Source organism: Cervus canadensis, chromosome 19, assembly GCF_019320065.1.
Source record: "Cervus canadensis isolate Bull #8, Minnesota chromosome 19, ASM1932006v1, whole genome shotgun sequence".
NCBI lineage: Eukaryota > Metazoa > Chordata > Mammalia > Artiodactyla > Cervidae > Cervus > Cervus canadensis.
The window spans coordinates 10377716-10402953 of NC_057404.1; the positions used below are offsets into that span (position 1 = coordinate 10377716).

The following is a 25238-nucleotide window of genomic DNA, read 5'->3' on the forward strand; positions in this document are numbered from 1 at the left end:
TTGCATCATATTATATGGAGCTAGGTCTTAAGGGACTTGGTTTTGAGTCATGTCTTCAGGAACTAGTTGGCTCAAGACTAATTTGATAAATTAAGGCCCTTCATGGTTAAGCCTTGACATATTCCAGTTTCATCTACTTTATATCCTGGTGTTTATCTTTCTTTCGAAAGGAAAGTTGCTCATGGGTTTTCTCACGTGGTTGAGCAGATTGTATAAAGAGCTTGAGTGATGGACTAAATAAGGAGCCCTTCTCCTGAATGCAGAGGTCTTTAAGCTGTGTTTTAGGAAAAGCATTAAAAGATAGTGAAATAGATGTAAAAGTTTTATACACACAATACATGAAGTAATCTTATTTTTTTTTAAGTGATAGGAAAAAAACTGTGAAGATGTAAGAGGTGTTAGATTTGCATCTCTGTAACTTAATTTGTATTGGATCTAATTTAAGTTCATGCATCAAAACTTAATTTTAAAAACAGTGATTTTTATTGCCCACCTAACTTAAAGTATAAATAGAATAAAGAAAGAAAGCTGATATATACCCCCCTCCCTCACATATGAACTGTTTTCATTTTTCTTGCCTCTATTTGAACTATTTCCCTGGTGTCTCAGACAGTAAAGCGTCTGCCTACAATGCAGGATACCCAGGTTCCAGCCCTGGGTCAGGAAGATCCTCTGGAGAAGGAAATGGCAACCCACTCCAGTACCCTTGCCTGGACAATCCCATGGATGGAGGAGTGTGGTAGGCTGCCTCTATTTATACATATAATAGTTTTACTAATTTACTTTGGAAGTCTCTCCAGAGGGAGTAAACAAACAGTGGATAGAGGTGGAATCGTAGCTGCTCCAGCTTATGTTGAAGCGTTATTAAAATGCAAGGTCGGAAGCTTATTTAGAGCAAAGAAGATTGAGCTGGGTGGTAGCAGTTCTGGGTTTTCATTCTTGCTCTGCCACTGATTGGCTCAGATAATTAAACTAATCTCTTTCTGTTTGAATGGCATCCTGTGAGAAAGAGAGTGGGGTTACTATCTCTTAAGACCATTATTCACATTTCATGTTAACGTTCCAGATATCTGGGCTCTTTCCAGACCCATTGACTTAGAATTCCTGGGGCTTGCAATTGGAATCTCCATTCCTGTAAAGCATCCCAGTTGACTCAGTGACTGCTGACAAAAACCACACACTTAAAACCCTGCTCTGTGGGTTTTTCTTCTTTAAAAATTATAAGCATCCAGCGAAAGAGAGAAGGTATTTCTGGAGCTGGAAAATGTATAGAGCTTTCCTTTGTTTGTCCTTTCTCATCCTGGGCTTGCTATACCTCTTTCTGTGGTTAACTTTCATTTGGAAGTGAATCTTTTTCCTGATGGAACATTTTGAAATGTGGGAACATTTAAGTAGAAAGTTAAGAAAATCTTTATCAGTGGTAATACATTTTTAAATTTTGAAGAACTGGTCTCAATAAATTGTGTAGGGTTGTAAACTATAGCTGCTCTTTTGGGTTTGGTTTTGTTTTTTTTTTAATTTCTACAATCTCAATAATTTTTATGTAAAATTTTAATTTTTCAGCTTATAAATTATATGATGACTATATAATTCCTTTTTCTTAATGCAAACTTTTATTATCAGAGCGTGATCTATTAGATTAAAACTCCATTTGCAAAGTCAGCATAAAACAAAGTGCTTGAAAAACAATTTGAAACTCTTAGTTCACATAAGTTCTTTTAACTCTGTATGTATGTCTGGACATTTACTCTGAGTTTGTGGATTATTGTTCATCTTTGCTAGTGCTTTTCCTCTACTTCCAATAGGTGGCATTAAGATTTCCATGTCAAGCATCTGTACAGACATACTTTCAGTACTTTTTCATTTTTTCTGGGTCCATCTCTTCTACTAAATCAAGAACTTAAGTTTCGTAAGTTAAAATGGCTGTTAGAATGGACTATCCAAACTACGGTCATATTTTTAAAGTTCTTTACTTTTTAAAAAAAGTAGCATGATGATAGCAAGGGGGTAGCCGTCTGCACATTCTTCTCAGCAGTTCACTGCCAGGTCTAAACTCGACGCAGTTAACATGAGCTTTTCATTTTATCAGGCTTCCCTGATAGCTCAGTTGGTAAAGAATCTGTCTGCAATGGAGGAGACCCCGGTTTGATTCCTGGGTCGGGAGGATCACCTGGAGAAGGGATAGGCTACTCACTCTAGTATTCTTGGCTTCCACTTGTGGCTCAGCTGGTAAAGAATCTGCCTGCAATGCGGGAGACCTGGGTTCAATCCCTGAGTGGGAGGATCCCCTGGAGAAGGGAAAGCCTACTCACTCCAGTATCCTGGCCTGGCAAGGGCAGAATAGTCCATGGGGTCGCAAAGAGTCGGACTCGACTGAGTGACTTTCACTTCACTTTTCGTTTTATCAGTTGCCCAGTTCAAAGATTCACTTTTTAATATCTTTCTTTCCCTTTCATTTTTTAGCAGATTGTTGAAATTAACTTGAAGTAGCTTCAAAGTAGGAGAAATGCCTTAAGGAATATTAGGATTTTTTTTTTTTCACATAGGCTATATGAAGATATGTATAAAAACATTTGTTAGAGAGAAAGATGCAAAGTAGAAACAGATACCAAAATTCTTTACCTGATTAGTGGCAAAAGAGTGGTGCTATTATAATTATATTATTAATATATATTATTATTATATAAATTGCAGGTTATCTGTTTTAATGCTTACACCCTCTCAAAACCCACCCACACCTGTGTGTTTAATTTTTGCACATTTTCTTCCATTCCTTGTTTTTGCTTCCATTTATATACCTACAATATATTGTAATTATGATAGTTTCTCCATATTGTTATTTCAACTTTGTTTAACATGAATTGTGTGATAGAATTTGTAGAGGTTATGTTATAGTTCACCATGTTTCTGTATTTGTTCGTCCATTTTACAAAAATTTGTTGGTTACCTCTTCCTTCCTGAGTGCTGCTCTAGATACTAAGTGCTCAGTGGTAACTCACAAGGTCCCTGCTCTTTGGGAACTTACCTTCCCTTGGGAGTAACACATCGTGATACATAAATGAGCAAGATTTCTGAGAGCCTTCTGTCTGTCTGTAGCCTTTTCTTTCTTTTTGATTAACTTTTTGGGCAAGAATCCCTATGACCCCTTTTGTTAGAATTGCTTGTATTTAAAATGCTCTTAGGTACATAAATAAGTACTAGCTTCATTTTAACGTTGACAGTGTTAAAATTTTTATATTCCCAACTTAAGACTGTGACAATTTCCTTTATTCACTGAGTGCGCATAGGAGTTCCAAGCAAGTAGCTGACAGTAAACATTTATAGAATGAAATTGATGAATTAATAGTCATTTATAGCTGGGCATGAGTTTGGGTAGACTCCGGGAGTTGGTGATGGACAGGGAGGCCTGGCATGCTGCGATTCATGGGGTCGCAAAGAGTCAGACACGACTGAGCGACTGAACTGAACTGAATTGATAGCTGTTTTCAGGACTAGAGAGCTTACAGTTGAGAACATTTTTTATTTTAATATTTCTTCTTTATGAATTTTCATTTTTTTCCTGTTTATTGGAATTATTTTGTTGTTTCTGACTATTTGAACTCTTCATATAATATAGATATTAATCTTCATGTCATATTTTCTGCAACTGGTTTTCTAACCTGTTGCTTCTTTTGCATTTTCACTTAATTTTTGTTGCATAGAAATTTTGTTTATAGAAATAAATTATGGGGTTTTTTAATCAGTTCAAAGCTTACAGATTTCTGTATTTTGGAAATAATTATTTCATACATTTATTTATCTTGAAATGATGTGGGTGTAGGATATAAGCCAGTATTTTAAAATTTTATATAGATAATGAAATAAGAACATTCACTGATGTATATATGTATGTAGTATTATATATAAGGTATTGCTGCTTGAGTGAAATTTCTGCAAATAGATACGAGGCAAATTGAAGATAATTGACTTTGGTTTCTATTTGTGATGTCGTCCTGACAGTCAACCTCCCATCTTTTCCTGATGAGTTTCTGGATATCATGTTAATATCAGGGACTTCATTACAACCAGATGTCTTGCTGGTGGGTTTGGTATCCATTTAATGATAATTGTGGCATTGAGGTTTTAACTACACTCACTTGATTAAACATTCTCAAATCCGGGTATAACAAGAGATTCATTCCCCCAATGTAATGTCCCCCTGTGTCTGGTATGGGAATGAAATTCTAATAGAATTTAAATAGGGCTCTGGCCTGCTTGCGTGGTGCAGGAGGCAGCAGCAGGGTGGAGGTGGTGGCCTCAAATTCTCTGGGTTCTATATCTGGCCAAACTCTGCATCTGGTGTTTGCCCGGAAGTCTGGTGCCAATGTCACACAATGCCACATCTGTTTTCCACAAATGTCTAGGCACTGAGTTCTTAAATTCCTGGCAGGGAAACCTGGCATCCGTATTTCCAAAAATAGGTTTGAGCTTTCAGAAAATTTGGGGTTAATAAACCCTTCTTTAATTTTTCTGTTTAGGAATGAAACCATTATTTTGCCCTTTCACTTTGTAGTTTTAAAAGGTAGCTCGGGATGGGGAATACATGTAAATCCATGACTGATTCATGTCAATGTATGGCAAAAAGCAGTACAATATTGTAAAGTAATTAGCCTCCAACTAATAAAAATAAATGGAAAAAAAAAAAAAAAAAAGGTAGCTTGAGCCAGGCTCTGTTACTAGAAATTTGTACAAATAACCCATTTCTCTGTCTTGGTAAACATTTGTCACTTATTCTAACCTGAACGTTGAATATGGAATCACTGGTGTGAATACTTCCGGTCACTGTAAATGGATATATTATTGAAGACAAATTCTGTATTCAGAACCTTCAAATGAGAGGACTGTCTGGATATATTAGACTCTTAACTTGTATTTCTTCATTCAATTCTTAGAGCAGTGCTATAAAAGGTAGATACTACTGTCTTTTCGTAAATGAGGAATTGAGGTCTGCACAAATTAAGGAACTTGCCAGTAGTCACAGAGCCAGTAAGTGGATCCGCCAGGATTCTGCCCAGTTCTGACTCCTGGTGCTCACAATGTCATCTGCACCATCAGACCTGTCCTGCCGAGCATGGCCATTCACGCTCTTTGGGATCATACATTGTGTGACAGCAAATTAACTGTAAAATATAGCTTCCTCCAGAGTCTGTTTTTAGCTTTGTGCTTTCCATAACAACGTATTTCTACCTATGGAACTTCTATGCTATTGTTTTTTCACTACAGTGTATAGGATTTTAAAGGTTGAAGTTTGGCATGTTCCTGACTCATCCCCTATATTTCAAAATGAAAATAGTGCTGACAATCAGACTGTACTTAATGGGTAATTTATTTTTAATTTTTGTGAAAGTTTAACATTCACATTTCATTCCTTACTTTAAAATTTATATACGCCTGATAGTTATTTTTAAGCATGCATTTTCTTGTAATTAACTTTTTAATAGGTAATATGTTCACTTGATTTCAAATTCAAGAGGAATAATATAACGGTAATAATAATAGCTAACTGGGACTAGATAGCACTTAACTGCACCAGGCATTCGTCTAAGCACTTTTTATGCATTAATTTAATCCTCATACCGTGATGCAGTAGGTGGTACTGGTAGCCCTGATTTGCAGACAAGTGAGCTGAAGCAAGCGAGTACACCTGATCAGCCTGGTCTGGACTTTGTTGTTTGATTAGTCAAGTGTCACCTCCTTTGGGAAGAAGATGAACTCAACACTCTCTTTCTTGAATCGGATTCAGTGCTTACCCTACAGACATGAATTATTCTTTTATTGCACATGTTGCAGTTCTCTCTCATTTCTCCTTAGACTGTAAGCTTCCCCAAGTACCCCATCTCATGCTTTTGAGCAGGCCCACCACTTAGCCTAATTTCTGGCTGTCGTGAGGTACCTACTCAACACAGTTTTCCCGGGACATATTTTCTCATTTTAAAAATGGCTGTATCTTCTCTCCGTTCTTCACAGAATTGTTAGGAAAATAAAATCAGAGTTCATAGCTGTTTGTAAGCTTCAGAGCACTAAGCAAATAAGTATTAAATCAATTATGGAGTGTGTGTGCTTAATGAAGACCAGTGCTTTTACATCCTTTGGATATTAGCAAAAGGATTGGCATGCAGGACACATAGGTTCTTCACAATCCAATGTGTCAACTGTATTCTGACCATCCCATTTCTAACCAGTAGTGTTAATAACTTCAAGTTCTTTTTTCATAATCTGATTGCGTGCTTTTTTTTTTTTTTGCTCTGCTGAAGGCCTAGAGAAATGTTTATATCCTGATATTTAGATGATGTAGATTTGTGCTGTTTAGATTCTACAACTGGTTATGCTGTCTTATTCAGTGTTTCTTAATATTTGTTACATATGAAAATCATAAGGTGGTAGTTAGGTTTTGTTTTTTACCTGAAAATGATCAGGCTTTGTCTTCTGATTCTTGGGATCAGAATCTCAGAGTGGAGGGAGGGAGAATTCAACACAGGTAATTTTGATGAGGCTCTAGGAATGAGATATATTCTAAATATGTTCTAAAGGGTATGTGACAAGATGGCTTAATGTCACCACAAATATTTTTTTAATAAGAAATGCAGTCATTTCATTTTAATAGCTCTCGAGAGCACTGACATTTATTTTGTTACTCTGCTGTACATTTTACAGACCATTTGTGCCGGTGAGTTCAGTGGGTACTCTAATTACTCAAAACCATATGGCCTTGGCAGGCAGCTGATAAATGGGTTACAGTTTCTTTCCAGGCTGAAAAATCATCTTTGCCTTGCTTGGGATAAATTTGGGGCCTTGAGCTGAACCTCACTTATTTTATTTTTTAACAGAAATTGCCTCTTTATATGTAGATATTTCACGACTTGCTTGTAGAAATGAGGCACCATCTCTTTAGGCTGAAGCCTTGATGAGTCTCATCAGTTTCTATCCAGGGCTGTCAGTCAGTCTTAGCATCTGTTGGTCTGAGTGTATATTTCGGCCCTTAGTAACAGTACCTGCAGACCAGGCCCCCATCAGAGAATAATAATCAGAGTAGTCTGTTAGCCAGCTATTGGTAGAATTGCATCATGGAAAATTGTTTGAGGAGATGTAGCCTATTTTATTCCAGAGGTCCCCGCCTTTGATATGGGTCATCAGAAAGCTGTTTCTCTAAAGTGTCTTACCTTGCTAGCCCCACTGTTATTTCCTCATTTATAAAAGAGAGTTTGAGTTTCCAATCACTTAAACATTGAAAGTTGGTCCAACACTTGCATTATCCAGCAGGAACATTGGTGTGGATAATTGAGAATTTGTTTTCTGTAATAATTATAAGTTAATTATTTTAAGTAAATAAGTTCTAGCATACTATACCAGAACTAGCACTGAGGGCTGTGGGCACACCAGTATGCGGCGGGAGAGTGTTCATAGTATGCTAGATACTAACAACTGTGCTGACATACTATGCTAGAACTTGTTAAAATGGAGCATGTTGGAAAAGTTTGGCTTCCCTCCTGCATATATATCATTTAAGTACTGATTTTTGTTAGGTGGGCTTACAATACAAAATGGAAGTATGTCACCTTCTTCTAAGTATTTCACAACACCTAGCATGTCCCTGCATCTTTTACATTACTGATTCAATTCCTGGTTTGTTTCTCCCAACAGAAGGAGCCGTTTGTTCTTTCATCAGAAAAAATCATATTCAGTTTACAAATGAGTCATTTCCTCATTCTAACTAAAAATGGGTACATTTTTAAAAACATGAAGCAAAACTTCTCTGCAGTTTGTGAATGGAAACCCTTTATGAGTGTGGAAAATTTGTTGCATTGTTGTTTTATTCCACTTATTTTATCAGCCAGGAATGCATTAGTGTCTCTAATGACGAAAAACTGAAGGATAGCGTAAATAGATTAGGGACTTGTTTGTTTTAACAAATCTCTTGCTGAGGCCATCAGGGAACAAGATTTTGCTATTTTTTTCCCCCTCACTTTGACATCCTTACAGTACAAGAATTTGTCCTCAGGCTTTTCATCTCAAGGATGCTTACATTCTAAAATGACTTTGTTATTTCCCAAGAAGATGGAAAGGGGTGAAAAGTCTTTTCTTCCAAGATTTGTCTCTCCCCCTTGCCCCCCAGGCTGGAAATTACTTATATTTTTTATTGACCAAAACTATGACATATGGCCCCTCCTAGCTGCAAGGGAGATAGGAAAATAGTACTTTTACGTTTAGCTTGTACAACAGGCGAGACAAAGAGAAGGCAGCTCCTGAGGTGTTTCTTTCACAGTCTCTGCTGAAAGGGTCCTTCCTGAAAGTGGGCCAATAGTTTTTGCAGTTATCTTTAGTATGGATACTTTTTCCCAGTCATAATTTAATTTAGGAATTCAGAGCACATTTAATCTGAACCTATTGACAGAGATAATTCATTTTTTGATAATTATATTTTTAAGGTGTGAGATGGTTTGATAAATCAAATTCCAAAAACCTTATGGCTAGATAATATATTACAGACTTTAATGCTTTTAGATGGTAGACTGTGTACCTTTTTGAACACTCTCTAATTTTGGTGGGACAGGCTGAACGCAGTGGCTGCAGGTGTTGAACAAATGGCATTTTTCATACGAAAATAGCATTTGAGGAGCTTTTTAAGAATCTAATTGAAGGAAGAAGAAACTAATAAAATTGTAGAATTGAGATAAAATTGTAAAGCAAGTAATTCTTTTGTTTGAGGGCAAATGAGGACGGTAGTGTGATAGAGCAGAGGTAATGCCACACAGCGGAGAGAGCCAGGCGTCAGGCGGCCTGGGCTTCCGTCCTTTTCTACCACACACAGCCGTCTCCTCTCCACGTTACTCTGCCTCTTTGGGTCGTGGTTTTCCCTTCTTCTGATCTAAAGAGTCATTATGCCAACCTCACAGTGTCATCTGACTCCCCCACCTAGAAAATGGGAAGGGTTAGTTTCTTGTTAGTTCCCTTTACTAAATGGCTGAAGGTGAAAAAGGGCCTAACTGTTAAAAGCAAGCCATGTGTAGCTCAAGATCTGTGTCCTAGTCAACTTATGTACTGCGTGCGAAAAAGCTTTGCTTTATTAGTAGCCTGTCAAGCTTCAAATGCTATCATGTTATCATGTATTTAAAGTATATATATATATATCATGTGTATAAAATAAGATATATATTTTATATATCATGTCTATGAAATAAAACCACTCTCAATCCATTTTTAATGAATTGCTTAATTCCATATTTACATGTTGTAGTAAAATTTAATGAGATGTATTAAATGTTAGAGAAGAGAATTTTATTTTCAAGATCCATATTTTCATTTCTTTATGACTTTTTGTTTTTCTCCAAACTAGGATTTTAAGAGTGGACTTGGTATTACCATAATCCCTATGAATGTAGCAAATGTAAAACAAGTGGACCGAACTGTAAAACAGTCTTTTGAAATAATCACTCCCTATAGGAGTTTTAGGTAAGTTATATTTAAATATTTTTTGTTTGTACTATTACAGTAAAGCTTGGGTGACCCATTGTTACATTGCCAGTCGTGATCTGACTTCTTACAGGACACAGTAAAATTACGTTCTTACTTTTTCATTTTGTGTCATTTATTAGCCAGTGTGTAAAAATTTACCAATAGGCACCAAAGATGCTCAGTAACACTGATTATTAGATACACATCAAAACTACAACAAGGTACCACCTTGCACCAAGCAGAATGGCCATCATTAAGAAGGCTACAAATAACGTGTTGGAGTGAGTGTGGAGAAAAGGGAACTCTTCTACACTTTTGGTGGATGTATAAATTAATGCAGCCACTATGGAAAAGATTATGGAGGGTTCCTTAAAAAACTAAAAATAGAGATACCATATGAGCCTACAGTCTTACTCCTGGGCATATATTCAGAGAAAACTCTGATTCAAAAAGATGTATGCACCCCAGTGTTCACTGCAGTGTTATTTAGAATAGCCAAGACATGGAAGCAACCTAAATATCCATCAACAGATGAATAGATAAAGAAGATATGGTGTGTATATATGTATATACAAGAAAGACAAATACCATATAGCATCTCTTCTATGTAGAATTGTAAAAAAAATATAAATGATCTTATTTACAAAACAGAAATAGATTCACAGAAAAGACTTATGGGAAAACATCCCCACCAAAGGGGAAATAAATTAGGAATTTGGGATTAACATATACACACTGTTATATATAAAATGGGTAAACAATAAGCCCCTACTGTATAGCACAGGGAACTATATTCAATATTTTGTAATAACTCTATAATGGAAAAGAATATGAACATATATATGAAACGAATCACTTTGCTATATATCTGAAACAGAAAAAATTGCATTTTTACTTTTTCAGATCATGTAATTTGTTAGCCAGTATATAAAAACACCTTGCAAAAGTGACTGGACTAATCATACAACCTGCAAAGATACTAATTTCTTGAGATTTAATAGTTTCTTTTCATAATATCTTTTTTCTTAGAAGACTTGATGATTTTTGATTCACAAATACATGAAAAATTGTTGTGAGGGAATAGAATAAAAATAGATATAGCATTGTCTTTAAGCTGTATTGTTATTTTGCCTTTTTTTTTAGCCTAATCAAATACAATCTCTCCTTTAAGATTAATCCCTAATTATGGTTGCTCAGTGATTTTTTAAAAGGAATTCCAGCTTAAACTGTTGCCGAATTTAATGACTCATAGCACTTATTGATCAAATATCTTAGCATTTTGATATATATCTTGTATTATGGTCCTCTACTAATTACTTTATTATGACAGTGAAACAGAAAACTTAATGTATGTTCTGAGTATGTGTTAATAATCTATAGTAACTCCATTGCTTTAGAGGGGCATAAGTCATATCTGTTGAGTTCAACCACGTTAATTTGTCACAAATAATCAACATACCACAAGGTAGTATGTGGGTTAGAGGCAATTGTCACAGGGTTTTGAAGGTCTAGCAATGAACTACTTTGTGATTTCAAAAATGCTATTAATACCAAATGTAGTACCCATATTATCTGTTAAAATATGTCTACTGGCTGGAATCTTGAAAAAGAATAACAAGCTTTCTTTTCATAAAGGAAATTCAAACCTTAACTGAAAATATAGACATTGTCTAAGCTGTTTTTACTTAAAATGCTTTATATTATGTCAAACTTGCACCGTTTGTCCTCACACCAACCAGTTCTCCACCTCCCCGTACACCAACTGGGTGTCCTATACCTTCCCGGAGGGAGACTCAGACCCACGGGCTTCAGGGCTCAGTCCCGGAAGACTGTCCTCAGGCTACCCTCACTCAGCCCCGCTGAGCTCACAGTGGGGTGCTCATTACCCTCTCTCCCCCAGATTTGATCATTTGCTGAAATGTCTCAGAGAGCTCAGGAGAAGAGTTCCAGTAGTATTACCAGCTTATGATAAAAAACGCCGCTCAGGAGTGGCCAAACGGGAGCGCTTTGGAGGGCACGGTTCAGGGGGTTTGTGGCAGGAGCCCCGAAGCGCTCTCTGGATGCAGCGCCCTCCTGGCCCCTCCGTGTGTTCATCAGCCTCGGAGTTCTGCAAACCCTGTTGTCTGGCGGATTTTACGGAGGTTTCATTTCATCGGCGAGACTGATGAAACCCAGGGCGTGTGCGCGTGCTCAGTCGTGTCTGACTCCTTGCAGCTCACCAGGCTGCTCAGTCCGTGGGCTTTTCCAGGCAAGAATACTGATGTGGGTTGCCATTTCCTCCTCCAGCGGATCTTCCCAATCCAGGCATCGAACCCTCATGTTCTGTGTCGCCTGCATTAGCAGTCGGATTCTTTACCCCTTGTGCCACCTGGGAAGCCCTGAAACCCTGGGCCGTTGACAATTAAGTCAATTACCAGCCTGTCTCACCTTTCCAGGGGCTTCCCGGGTGGCACCAGGGGTAAAGAATCCACCTGCCAATAGAGGGGACGCAGGTTTGATCCCTGAGTTGGGAAGGTCGCCTGGAGGAGGAAGCAGCAGCCTGCTCCAGTATTCTTGCCTGAGAAATTTCATGGACGGAGGAGCCTGGTGGGCTGCAGTAGCAAAGAGTCAAACATGATCAAGCACCGCAGTTCTCCCCTTCCCAGAGGTCAAGGGATAGGAACGTTCCAGCTCTCTAGTCCCATCGTGGTCTTCTGCTGACCAGCTCCCATGCTGAAGCTGTCTAGCCTCCAGTCGGAAGCTGTCCATTAGCATATAAAGGGTTTTTGCCACTCAGGGGATTCCAAGGATCTGAGAAACTATACACCTGGAACCAGGGACAGGGACCAACCTATTTTCCATTGTACCCCGTGGGCTCTGACCGTCTCTGACTTCTCTAGAGAAGCAGGAAGGAAACCACTAAAGGATTTATAGATGTTACAGTGATAATGAAACACGGAGTGATTAAAAACATATAATCCATGGAGGCCACTCAATTTCTCTATAGATTATGTAGGATAATAGATATAGATTATGTCCTCTGTTATGTTCGTTGTATCTCAAAACATTTTCATCTTCAGAACAGAAAATTGTAGTGGGAAGCATCATTCTATGGGTCATTGTCTGAGTCTGGGGCACTGTGTGTAGTACATTTTCTGGTTTATTATAAGTACTCTGTAAATATTTCTTGAAGGAGTGAACTGATGTTTTAATGTTTTATTCTTCCACTCAGGTACTCCATAAGCACTAAGAATTGGAATAAATAGGAATGAGGCTAAAAATGAGTTAGCATTCTGTTAGAATACTAATCACTTAAAACTTTTTTGATTTCTCAGTTTCTGAAAGCCATCTGGACATTCTTCCAATTAAAAAAAATCTATTTTTAAGACAAAAAAATCAAATTTCTGGTGGGTGTTTTTGATAACTTATTTTCAGACTGTGGCATATTTTCTTGGCAAAATAATCCACTTAGTCTTGAAACTCTGCCAGTCTCTCATTGATTATGATGTAACCACTGCTTAGAAAACATGGCCTCACTTTTAAGCTTTTGACCTAACAAGGTGATTTTTATATCCTGGTCAGAAAAATGTGTATGTTAATTTTGGCTCAAGATAGGTAAACAAAGTCATAAGCAACGTGGAAAGTTAAAGGAAAAAAATAGATTTCTCAATGAGATGGTTTTTAACAGAAAAGGCTCTGCAATGGCCTGGAAGGCATATTTTTCAGCTGCTGTCTCCTTTGTGAGTGAAATGAATATACAAACTGAACATACTGCTTAATTGGCCTTTACAAGGGAGATCGATAATGCAGAAACATTAATTGTTTCAGCTTTACCGCTGAGTCTGAAAAAGAGAAACAAGAGTGGATTGACGCCGTGCAGCAATCAATAGCAGAAACTCTCTCTGATTATGAAGTAGCCGAGAAGATTTGGTACAATGAGGCCAACAGGAGCTGCGCAGATTGCAAAGCCCCAGATCCTGACTGGGCCTCCATCAATCTCTGCGTTGTCATCTGCAAGAAGTGTGCAGGTAATTAGTGATAAGTTACGCTCATCGCTGTTTGATGGCAGATCGGCACCGAATGCTCTTTAGTCTCGTATGTACTGTGTCCCTGCTAATGGCTATGAAGAATAAAAGCAGAGAAAGCTTATTGCATTTAAATCAAATTGAGAAATATCATTCTATACTTCTGTTATGCATGGCTTAGAGATAAAAATTGATTTAAAGCATGTAATCATTTTTTGTGTGTGTGCCTACTGGACCATGTATGGATTTTTAAAAGACAATACTGAAATTTTCAGATTTGGGATGAATGTGTTTCAGAACGCACCCTGAACACACTCACTGTTCATATGACTTGTCCCTTTTCCCAAATCATATTTTGTAAGACGTATTTTTCACATTTCAAGGCTGCTCTGCTTTCTAATCTTGTTACGCAAGATCTGTTCTCTCTTATAATGAGAATTATTATATAGAAGCATTTTCCAGGCATATTGAAGTTTATGAAAGTAACCAATGTTGTGACTTGTTTTCTCCTTGTGACCTTAAACCTTACGGACTATTTGACATCTCATATTTGGGAGGTAAGGCAACTGTCCAAGTGAGTGAAGGGAATGGACCCCAGCGTAGGTATGTGACTGTGGAGGTCTTGGAGAAATTAGCTACAACCTAAACTTTCCTCAGCTCTTCAGCTCTACCAGGTACTGTGCTGGTCCTGGGAGTTAAAGAAATCTATAAGATATGACATATCCTGCAAAAATATATAGTCATTTTGATAGAGTATGATAAGGATAGCAATAGAGTTGAGCACAGGTTTCACTGAGAGAATGCAGAGGGAGAGCTTCTATCTCAAACAGAGCCAAGATAGGACAGCTGCTTCAGACCCTTCAGAGCCTTCCGGAGCTCTGAGGTAGGAGTCCTCACAAGCTGGTCAACTACAGCCATAGCCACCAAAAAGCCTCAGTTAATCCTCCTTGACTTTGCATTTTCTCCCAACCTCTTCTTTCCAGTCTCATTGGAAGAGAGAGTGTCTGTTCAAGGCTGTTCTGTCTTCTTATGTTCCCTTTCTCTCCTCTCTTCTCTGAGTCCTTACCCCATCACTTATTCACTCTCTAAGTACAGTAGGCCTTTGACAGTCACGGGTTCCAGATCAAAAGTAAGTGGAAAAAAAATTCCAAAAAGTAAAATTTGAATTTGCATGTACCTGCAATTGTTACTTAGCATTTATATTGTATTGTGTATTTTAAGTAATTTAGAGATGATTTAAAGTATTGAATATAATTGAGAATGTGTATAAGTTATTTGCAGATACTATGGCCATATTATACAAGGGACTTGAGCATACTTGCTTTTTGGTGTCTGTGGAGAGTTCTGGTATCAATCCTCTGAGATACTGAGGGACAGCCATATTCAACTATGGTTTATTTGATTCAGCATATAAATTTGCATAATTCTGTTCTATTAACACCAGATCTCTGAAAACTTACTATTCCCTTAGATATAATTCTCTGTTCCTTTTTCCTTTCATAGAGAAGATACTTTCAAGAGTAATAGTTTATGCAGGTTTTCATTTCTTTAACTTTCTAGTATATCATCAGTTCAGTTCAGTTCAGTTGCTCAGTCATGTCCGACTCTTTGCAACCCCATGAACCACAGCACGCCAGGCCTCCCTGTCCATCACCAACTCCCAGAATCCACCCTAACCCATGTTCATCGAGTCAGTGATGCGATCCAACCATCTCATCCTCTGTCGTCCCCTTCTCCTCCTGTCCTCAATCTTTCCCAGCATCAGGGTCCTTTCAAATGAGTCAGCTCTTCGCATCAGGTGGCCAAAGTATTGGAATTTCAGCGTCAACTTCAGTCCTTCCACTGAACACCCAGGACTGATTTCCTTTAGAATGGACTGGTTGGATCTCCTTGCAGTCCAAGGGACTCTCAAGAGTCTTCTCCAACACCACAGTTCAAAAGCATCAATTCTTCGGTGTTTAGCTTTCTTTATAGTCCAACTCTCACATCCATACGTGACCACTGGAAAAACCATAGCCTTGAGTAGACGGACCTTTGTTGGCAAAGTAATGTCTCTGCTTTTTAATATGCTGTCTAGGCTGGTCATAGCTTTTCTTCCAAGGAGTAAGCGTCTTTTAATTTCATGGCTGCAATCACCATCTGCAGTGATTTTGGAGCCCAGAATAATAAAGTCAGCCACTGTGTCCACTGTTTCCCCATCTATTTGCCATGAAGTGATGGGACCGAATGCCATGATCTTAGTTTTCTGAATGCTGAGCTTTAAGCCAACTTTTTCACTCTCCTCTTTTGTTTTCATCAAGAGGCTCTTTCGTTCTTCCTCACTTTCTGCCATAAGGGTGGTGTCATCTTCCTGTCTGAGGTTATTGATATTTCTCTCGGCAATCATCAGCATCCTGTAATCAGTCTTCATCTACCTCACCTCCAATAAAAACATCTCACCACATTTACAGTGTATTTTACCTCTCAGCTTCCGTGCGGTCAGTTCCTATCTTCATTGCACTCTCTGGAGTATTTGACACTCTTGACCAGTCTACCTCTCAGTGACTCCCCGTCCTTCCTCAATTTCCAGCAGGCCGTTTTCTCTTAGTATGCTCTTGTTATCCTGCTCATCCTTTGCCTGCTCCTAAAACATGTGTGCTGCCTTGGGTTGTATCCTCAGATCTCTTTCATTCTGATACTCCTGAGTGATGTTATTTATCATTTGAATCCCACAGTCTTTTTAAGCAGGTGTTTCTTACTCTGTTGGAAACCATACTCCTGTATCTCCTGCTAGGGTCTCCACTTGGGTTTGCTCAAGATACCTCAAAATGAACATGATAGTACGGAGTTCTCATTGCTTCCCAGCTCACTACAGGAATATTTTCCTGTATTACAAATCTTGATCAGAAGTGATCCACTCTGCCCTTCACTCAAGCCTAAAACCTGAGAGTCCCTCTTGACCCTTCCCCTTTCCTTAAAGCCCGCCAGATTCCATCCCGGTTTTACCTTCTAAGTATCTCTAAATCTGTTCTCCACTTCACTTCTTTTTCCGGCTGCCTCAACTCAGAACCTTAGGCTACTCCAGCATCCTTTCTTCCTGCCTGCCTTTGAGCTTTACTGCTTTTGGCATTGCCTTTTTGTAGTCTCTGTAAATGCAAACGTATGCCAGGTCTTGTCATGGGAATTCTAGGGCATGGTGCTCTGAGTAATTTTTTTCTCAGAGAAGGGAGGAAAGGAACCTACCTAATGTACAGAGAGGAATGAACTTTCTCATGATCATTAGGCAGAAGATCCTTAAGACCAAAGATGATGTTTTGTGTTCTTTTCTCCTTCTCAGCTTAGAAAGAGTCTGACATAGGCCTGGATGCCCAGTAAAGTCTGAATGATGATTTATACAGCAGAATTAAATTGATGATACTAGAATGCTGGGCTGTTACTCTCTTCCAGGTATAATCATAGAATAAAGAATTCACTTTAGATTTCTTAAGTATGCATTCATTAGCTAGTATGTTGCTAGTCATTTTTTAAGAGTAAGGGATGATATCTGTATTCACATATATGTAATTTACACAGACCCATTATAAAGAGTTTTCAGTGACTTACAATTTCTAGTCAGTTACCAAACAATGAAAAAATTATATATGTATACACATACATACATGTACACATATAAACACAAATACATGAATACATACTTTTAAAGGGCTTCCTGGTAGCTCGGCTGGTGAAGAATCTTGCCTGCAATGCAGGAGACACCAGTTCAATTCCAGGGTCAGGAAGATCCTCTGGAAAAGGGATAGGTTACCCACTCCATTATTCATGGGCTTCCCTGGTGGCTCAGATGGTAAAGAATTCACCTGCAGTGGGGAAACTGGGTGTGATCTCTAGGTTGGGAAGATACCCTTGAGAAGAGCATGGCAACCCACTCCAGTATTCTTGCCTGGAGAATCCCCATGGACAAAGGAGCTTGGTGGGCTATAGTCTGTGGGTCACTAAGAGTTGGACACGACTGAGCAGGTGATTTCCATAATCTTTCTTATTGTTGGTTGTGATTTCTGTTTGATTACTACCACTACTGTGGTATAAAAAAGTAGGTAATAGTTTAAGTTGAAAAGATATATTAATCCAGACATACATATATTTCTTGTTGTTGTTCAGTCACCTAGTTGTGTCCAATTCTTTGCTACCCCATATTTGGCAGCACGTCAGTGTTCCCTGTCCTTCACTATATCCTGATGTTTGCTTAAGCTAGTATCCATTAAGTTGGTGATGCTATCCAACCATCTTATCCTCTGTTGCCCCCTTCTTCTTGCTTTTATTCTTTCCCAGCATCACGGTATTTCCAAATGAGTCAGCTCTTTGCGTCAGGGGGCCATAGTATTGGAGCTTCAGCTTCAGCATCAGTCCTTCCAGTGACTATACAGGGTTGATTTCCTTTAGGATTGACTGGTTTGATTTTCCTTCCTGTCCAAGGGACTCTCGAGTCTTCTCCAGCAGCATAACTCAAAGCATCAATCCTTTGGTGCTTAGCCTTCTTTTTGGTCAGACTCTCACATCCGTACATGACCACTGGAAAAACCATAGCTTTGACTATATGGACCTTTGTTGGCAAAGTGGTATCTTGGTTTTTAATACACTGTCTAGGTTTGCCATAGTTTTTCTTCCAAGGAGCAAGTGTCTTCATGGCTGCAGTCACCATCTGCAGTGATTTGAAGCCGAAGAAAATAAAGTCTCTCACTGTTTCCATTTTTTCCCCATCTATTTGCCATGAAGTGATGGGATTGGATGCCTTGATCTTAGTTTTCTGAATGTTCAGTTTTAAGCCAGCTTTTTCACTCTCCTCTTTCACCTTCATCAAGAAGCTCTTTAGTTCCTCTTCACTTTCTGCCACTAGGGTGGTGTCATCTGCATATCTGAAGTTACTGATATTTCTCCTGGCAATCTTGATTTCACCTTGAGCTTCATCCAGCCTGGCATTTCACATGATGTACTCTGCATATAAGTTAAATAAGCAGGGTGACAATATGCAGCCTTGACATACTCCTTTCCCAATTTGGAACCAGTCCGTTGTTCCATGTCCGATTCTAACTGTTGCTGCTTGACCTGTATACAGGTTTCTCAGAAGGTTTCCAGATTTTCTGGAATCCCCTTGCTTTCTTTATGATTCAGTGAATATTCATAGTTTGATCTCTGGCTCCTCTGCCTTTTCTGAATCCAGCTTGTTATCTGGAAGTTCTTGGTTCATGTATTGCTGAAGCCTAGCTTGAAGGATTTTGAGCATAACCTTGCTAGCATGTGAAATGAGCACAGCTGTGTGGTAGTTTGAACATTCTTTGGCACTGCCCTTCTTTGGAATTGGAATGAAAACTGACTTTTCCGGTCTTGTGGCCACTACTGATTTTCTGGCATAGTGAGTGCAGCACTTTAACAGCGTCATCTTTTAGGATTTTAAGTAGCTTAGCTGAAATTCAGTCACCTCCAATAGCTTTGTTCATAGTAATGCTTCCTAAGGCCCACTTGACTTTACACTCCAGGATGTCTGGCTCTAGGTGAGTGACCACACCATCGTGGTTATCTGGGTTATTAAGACCTTTTTTTGTATATAGCTCTTCTGTGTATTCTTGCCACCTCTTCTTAATCTCTCTGCTTTCCTTTAGATCCTTACCGTTTCTGTCTTTTTTCATGTCCATTCTTCCATGAAATGTTCCCTTGATGTCTCCAGTTTTCTTGAGATTTGTAGTCTTTCCCATTTTGTTGTTTTCCTCTATTTCTTTGTATTGTACATTTAAGAAAGCTTTCTACCAATCTCTCCTCGTTATTCTCTGGAACGCTCCATTCAGTGGGATATATCTTTCTGTTTCTCCCTTGCCTTTAGCTTCTATTCTTTTCTCTGCTATTGTAAAGCCTCCTTAGAAAACCACTTGGCCTTCTTGCATTTCTTTTTCTTTGGTAGGTTTTGGTCATTGGCTCCTGAGGTGTTACAAACCTCAGTCTATAATTCTTCAGGCACTCTGTCTACCAGATCTAATCCCTTGAATCTATTCTTTATCTCCACTGTGTAATCATAAGGGATTTGATTTATACCTGAATGGTCTTGTGGTTTTCCCCACTTTCTTCGATTTAAGTCTGAATTTTGCTAAGGAATGGATGATCTGAGCCATAGTCAGTTCCAGGTCTTGTTTTTGCTTCTCCATCTTTGGTTGCAAAGAATATAATCAGTCTGATTTTGGTGTTGACCATCTGGTGATGTCCATGTGTTTTAATGTTAATACAGATTGCCATGTATATATACATAGATACTTTTTATGGTAAAATACATGTACATAGAAATTCAAAGAGAATTACTTTTTTTTTTTTTTTTTTGGTCTACAGGGCAACATAGATCTTTAGGACCAAAAGATTCCAAGGTTAGAAGTCTGAAAATGGATGCCAGCATTTGGAGCAATGAGCTCATTGAGGTGAGTCTGACTTGACTGTGGTCAAGTGGTCAGCCAGAATCTGGGAGGAAATGTGCATTTGTGGCGGGATGAGGTTACTTTAGGATCTCTCTGATCAAGATCTCGGCACAGTATAAAAAATGACTTATCGCCTGTTGTATAGTGGTAACTTTCTATCTTAACTTTCAGAATGCTTCCTAAATGAGGTGGTTATTTTAAAAATAAAAATAAAAAATGCAAGGAGCTCTAATGGTAATAACTACTTTAAAAGGCTTGGCAGCTCTTTTTAAAGCCAGAACTTATTCTCTTTCTTTTTAACCCAGCATGGATAAAATAACAGAACGGTGAATGAAAACATTTGGCAAAATTGACTATTCTTATCTCGGCCACACTCTGTCATTAACTGCAATCTTGTCTAACTTGCTGTCTCCCGCATCTATTCTGTGCTCGGGCGTCGGTAACACTCTCAACCATATTAGCCCACCTACTCAGCCATTTTAAATGAATCTGTCTCAGTGCGAGCTAGCTTCAAAAAGTAATAATGCTTTTGCTCCAATTTGTCTTGCTTGCAGTTTCTTTTCTAGTTACTCTTTTACCATTATTAAGAGCAGCTAGGCTGTTTAAATAGAAATATTGTCTGCTTTCACACTCCGTCTTCCAGAAAAAATTGGGTCTTTTTTGTATTTTTGCATATTTTACACTAAGCTGTGCTTTAATTTGTCACGTGACTCAGTTTTCTGCAGATTCAAAGATGTTGTTTGAATTGATACGTTTTGTAATTCTTTGATAATTCAGCTTTTTATTGTCATTGGAAACAAAAGAGCTAATGACTTTTGGGCTGGTAATCTTCAAAAAGATGAAGAATTACACATGGACTCTTCGGTAGAAAAGAGAAAAAATTTTATCACTCAGAAGTACAAAGAAGGAAGATTCAGAAAAACCCTTTTGGCGTCTCTTACCAAGGAAGAATTAAATAAGGTAACCAATGAAATGTAACAAAAGACATGGATGTTAAGGTCTTTTTAAGCGTGTGCCAAGGGTTTTGAAAAAAAGTTAAAAAAATATTTTGCTGTTTCATAAAATTACTGTTTAATTTTATTTCCTTTTGTAACATTGCGCCTTAGATCTTTTACCTTCATTTCACTTGAGGATTCGTTATCAAGGGCAAGTAAACTTTTCCTCCCTCACTGAAGTTTCTATCTGATGTACACCCACCCCAATTAAAGCTTGAACAACTTTCCCCATATTAGGGACAGGATACTGAACATGGTAACTTCAGCTGTGCACTGCTGACTTGGTGTCAGCAAAATGGACTTCATTTGTTAGTTTATTGTTACTGACAGCGCCATTGATTGCAAGTGGCCTTTGCTGAGTGATTCTGGGTCTTCTTGTGACCATTCTATATTGCCCTTTTAGCAAAGAATTTGTTTAATATCTTGCCCTCCTTTAAAAAAAAAATCAACTGCTTCAATTTCTTGTGTGTCAGAAGGTTCTTCTATGTATAGATATTTAAAACATATACTTTTATATGCCTAGGGTATGCTTTCTTGGTTCTCAGATCTTTAGAATGCATTCAGTGTCAATGCTTATTGGATAAGCACTCCCAACTACATAGCATTATGCTGAAAAATTTGGAAAATGAAGATCTTTTCAATTCTTCTCTAGAAATGATAAGATTTATACAGTTGTTTTATATTTCTCTTCTATTGGTTTAGTTCCCATAAATTAGGTTCTTGCTTCTTTATACATCTTTGGTATTAGTAAAGCGAGGCCACCAATGGATTTTGAAGCAAGGATGTACAATAAATGCAGGATGCGGAATCTATACTTAAGGTAGGGGAGAGTCAGAGAGATGGGACAGAGGTAGGCAATCATATATAGGTTATTACTCAGTCATTTAGTTTTGTTCAGGGTGATAGTTTCATAGATGCTAATTTCTATGAAAATAACAGACCCATTTATACAAGACATGCATGAAATAATGATAACAGGGTATAACCAAGGGTTATAATTAATCTAGTTCTATGCACCGGAGGCCCATAAAAGATAAGTACATAAATAATAAGTTGTGGATTTGGGGAAGTAACTGGCAAGATTGGAGAACTAGGGCATATTTTCCCCCCAGTGGATTCTCTCTTTTTGATAATGACAGGAATCTTGTCAGAGGGTAAATACTAATGACCCCAAAGGAGGTTTTTTCTGCCACACCATATAGATACCCTGAGCTAAGATATTAGATAAGCTTGGCTTTAATTACTAGCTGTTTCTTTCTTCTTCAAGATATGTAGGGATGTCTGTCTGTTAGGGTTTACTACCACATTGGGCTGCTTAAAAATGGTACTCTTAACATCAGCAAATAATTTTTAAAAATTACTTTATTGAGGAGATACTGCTTAAAAATTGGCTCTGTGGGTGTCTTCATTGGAAAACTGTATATTTAGGTCCTCTACCCATTTTTTAAATTGGATTGTCTCTTTCTAATTGAGTTGCATGTGTTATCTGTATATTCTGGTTGCTAAACCTCATGCAGTATGTGGTTTGAATATATCTTCCCTTGTGCTGTGGGTTTTACCGTCTCATTTTGTTGATTGTTTTGCTATGCAGAAACTTTTTAGTTTGCTATAATTCCACTTAATTGATTTTTGCTTTTGATACTTGTGCTTTTGATATCATATCCAAAAAATCATTGCCATGACTGATGTCTTCCCTGGTCGCTCAGCAGTAAAGAATCCACCTGCAAAACAAGTGCTGCAGGAGACGTGGGTTTGATCCCTGGGTCGGGAAGATTCCCTGGAGGAAGTCATGGCAACCCACTCCAGTATTCTTGCCTGGCAAATCCCATGGACAGAGGAGCCTGGTGGGCTACAGTCCATAGGGTTGCAAAGAGTTGGACACGACTGAAGCGACTTAGCGTGCATGCAGAAACATTCATGCAAACAAAATATTTAGTGGATACTTTGTTACTGCATTTGAAGTATATTGAAGTTTCTGAGCATTGCCATTATCGTAGTATGTAAAATACAGAAAATATCTTCTATGGCAGATATAATGGATTTGAAGATTTGGAACATCACCGCAGTAAAACAATGAATAGACACTTGGTAATCTTCTGTTGAAATTTAAATTCGTGTAAACCAGGCCTTTGTTACCTGTTGGTTAGTTCAAGGCGTAATAATTATTAGATTTCTTTGTTAAAAAGAAATGTAGACTTCATCTCATAAATGAATTGGCAGACTTTCTTAAATTTTAATTGCTAGAATTGTATCTTCTTCACTTAGAGTTGTATTTTCTTTTATCGACCAGGCTCTGTGTGCCGCTGTGGTGAAACCAGATGTTCTGGAAACAATGGCTTTGCTGTTCAGTGGGGCAGATGTCATGTGCGCGACAGGTGATCCTGACCACAGCACCCCCTATCTGCTGGCCAAGAAGGCAGGGCAGAGTCTGCAGATGGAATTTCTCTACCATAACAAATTCTCAGGTTAGGCCCTCTCATACCTCCATTAACCTGGTCTCTCCTGATAGATCCTTAAAAGGACTGAAGCTCAAATCTGTAAATTTCTCAAATCAGAAACACTATTAGGATGAAAAAAGAAAATGTAATTATCAGAAAGACGGAAAATGCTTCTTAAGACCCATGTTTTAGTTCCTTTCAAGGAAAAGTTTAGGAAATCAATCTTTTATTTGCCTTTAATCATCTAAATGGAAGATTAAAATAGTTAATCCCATGTAATCATTTTCACTAAAATCCAGTTTTCATGTATGAATAATAAACACAACCAAAGTGCTTATTTGCAAATTTTATGCAAAGCAAAATAAATGTTTCTGTATCTTTATTCTGCAGTATATTTGAAGCAGTTTTTCTTCTACCTCAGAACTCACCAACATATTCATAAGCCAAGGGAAAATTGTTTACATTTCAGATTTCAGATGTGATATTTCTATAATTTTTCTAGATTTCCCTCAACATGACACATATTCTGAAGGTGGATTAAATCAAGAGTCCTCCCAGTCTACGTTCCTCTGTGACTTTTTGTATCAGGCTCCTGCTGGTGCTTCTAAACTCTCTTCAGAAAAAAAACTGCTTGAAGGTACCTTCTCTGCTCCTTTTAGATTTTGTCATGATAAAATTTTATTTCATTATCAAAACAATTAGGTTTAAGTTTTGATATTTTTCCCCGTGAGATGTTAGATTTGATCTCGCAGTAGAGAAATATTTATTTTTTGAGGATTTATAAATGCTTCCAGGCACAGATATTATTTCATGCACTGCAGCAAAGATTTACTACTGGTTCAGAATGCTGAGTGAATTCTCAGCAGAATTCTCTGACATCTACCTCAGAGACAACCAATTCTGCTTCAGGATTTAAGAGTTATTCCAAAGAAATGTGAAACTCAGCCCCTTCCCTCCGGGACAGACCCACCAGCTGGGGAGAAATATAGATAAATGTCAACATGTAGGATGAACGGACAAGTCTTTGGTTTATATTCTGTCAGCATACTAAGTGGTCTCAAGTAGTTGAGTTTGTTCTGATTGTAATTATGCGTGTCTATGTAAGTAAAATAAAGCTTAAGGATGGTTTCTAAGAAATGGTGTGAATTAATTGATTTAACAACCTGTTGTAGGTTTGTGGCATTGATCTTAGCAGGATCATAGTAGGTGAAATCTATCCATTTCACTCCTTGTGTCAGGCATGTGCTGGGCATTAGGAAAACAAAAATGAGTAAGACCCAGGCTAATGTTATATACATTCAAACTAATATTAAAAATGTAGGCAGGAAAAATATAATGTGCTCTGTCTTACTAGAACAGAAAGAATTTAAGAGAGATTAAGTTATGCAGGCCAATTGATGGTGGACTTCAGAGACTCGGAGGACAGGTATTAATTCCCTAGTGATTCTCTCTGATTACTTGATCAGAGGAATAACAGGATGAAAAACTCACTTTAGAGTGTTCATCCTGATCTTCATACATTTGAAGAGATTATTTCAATTACAGGCTTTATTTGTCCAAAAAAGAAAATTATAACCTTTAGCAGAATTATACTGGGATAAACTATACTTTATTACTTTTTTGGCCTTTCCTAGTGGCTCAGTAGTAAAGAATCTGCCTACCAATGTAGGAGACATGGGTTCGATCCCTGGGTTGGGAAGATTTGCTGGAGAAGGAAATGGCAACCCACTCCAGTATTCTTGCCTGGGAAATCCCATGGATGGAGGACTCTGGCGGGCCACAGTCCATGGAGTCGCAAAGAGTCAGACAGAACTTAGTAACTAAACAACAACAAAAACCTATAAACAGTAGCTCGCCTTTGGTGAGCATGTACTA

The 25238-nt window shown here is 38.1% G+C and overlaps 1 protein-coding gene across 3 annotated transcripts in view; it reads left to right on the top strand.

The window, feature by feature from the left end:
* Positions 1–25238, top strand: part of ARAP2 (ArfGAP with RhoGAP domain, ankyrin repeat and PH domain 2) — a 183356-nt gene that overhangs the window by 62377 nt on the left and 95741 nt on the right. For all 3 annotated transcript variants that reach the window (XM_043438632.1, XM_043438634.1, XM_043438633.1), the window contains 6 exons: positions 9374–9489; positions 13300–13499; positions 19848–19933; positions 20708–20890; positions 23216–23390; positions 23866–24000. In XM_043438632.1, the coding sequence (XP_043294567.1) occupies positions 9374–9489; positions 13300–13499; positions 19848–19933; positions 20708–20890; positions 23216–23390; positions 23866–24000 (895 nt within the window). The remainder of the gene's footprint in view (positions 1–9373; positions 9490–13299; positions 13500–19847; positions 19934–20707; positions 20891–23215; positions 23391–23865; positions 24001–25238) is intronic.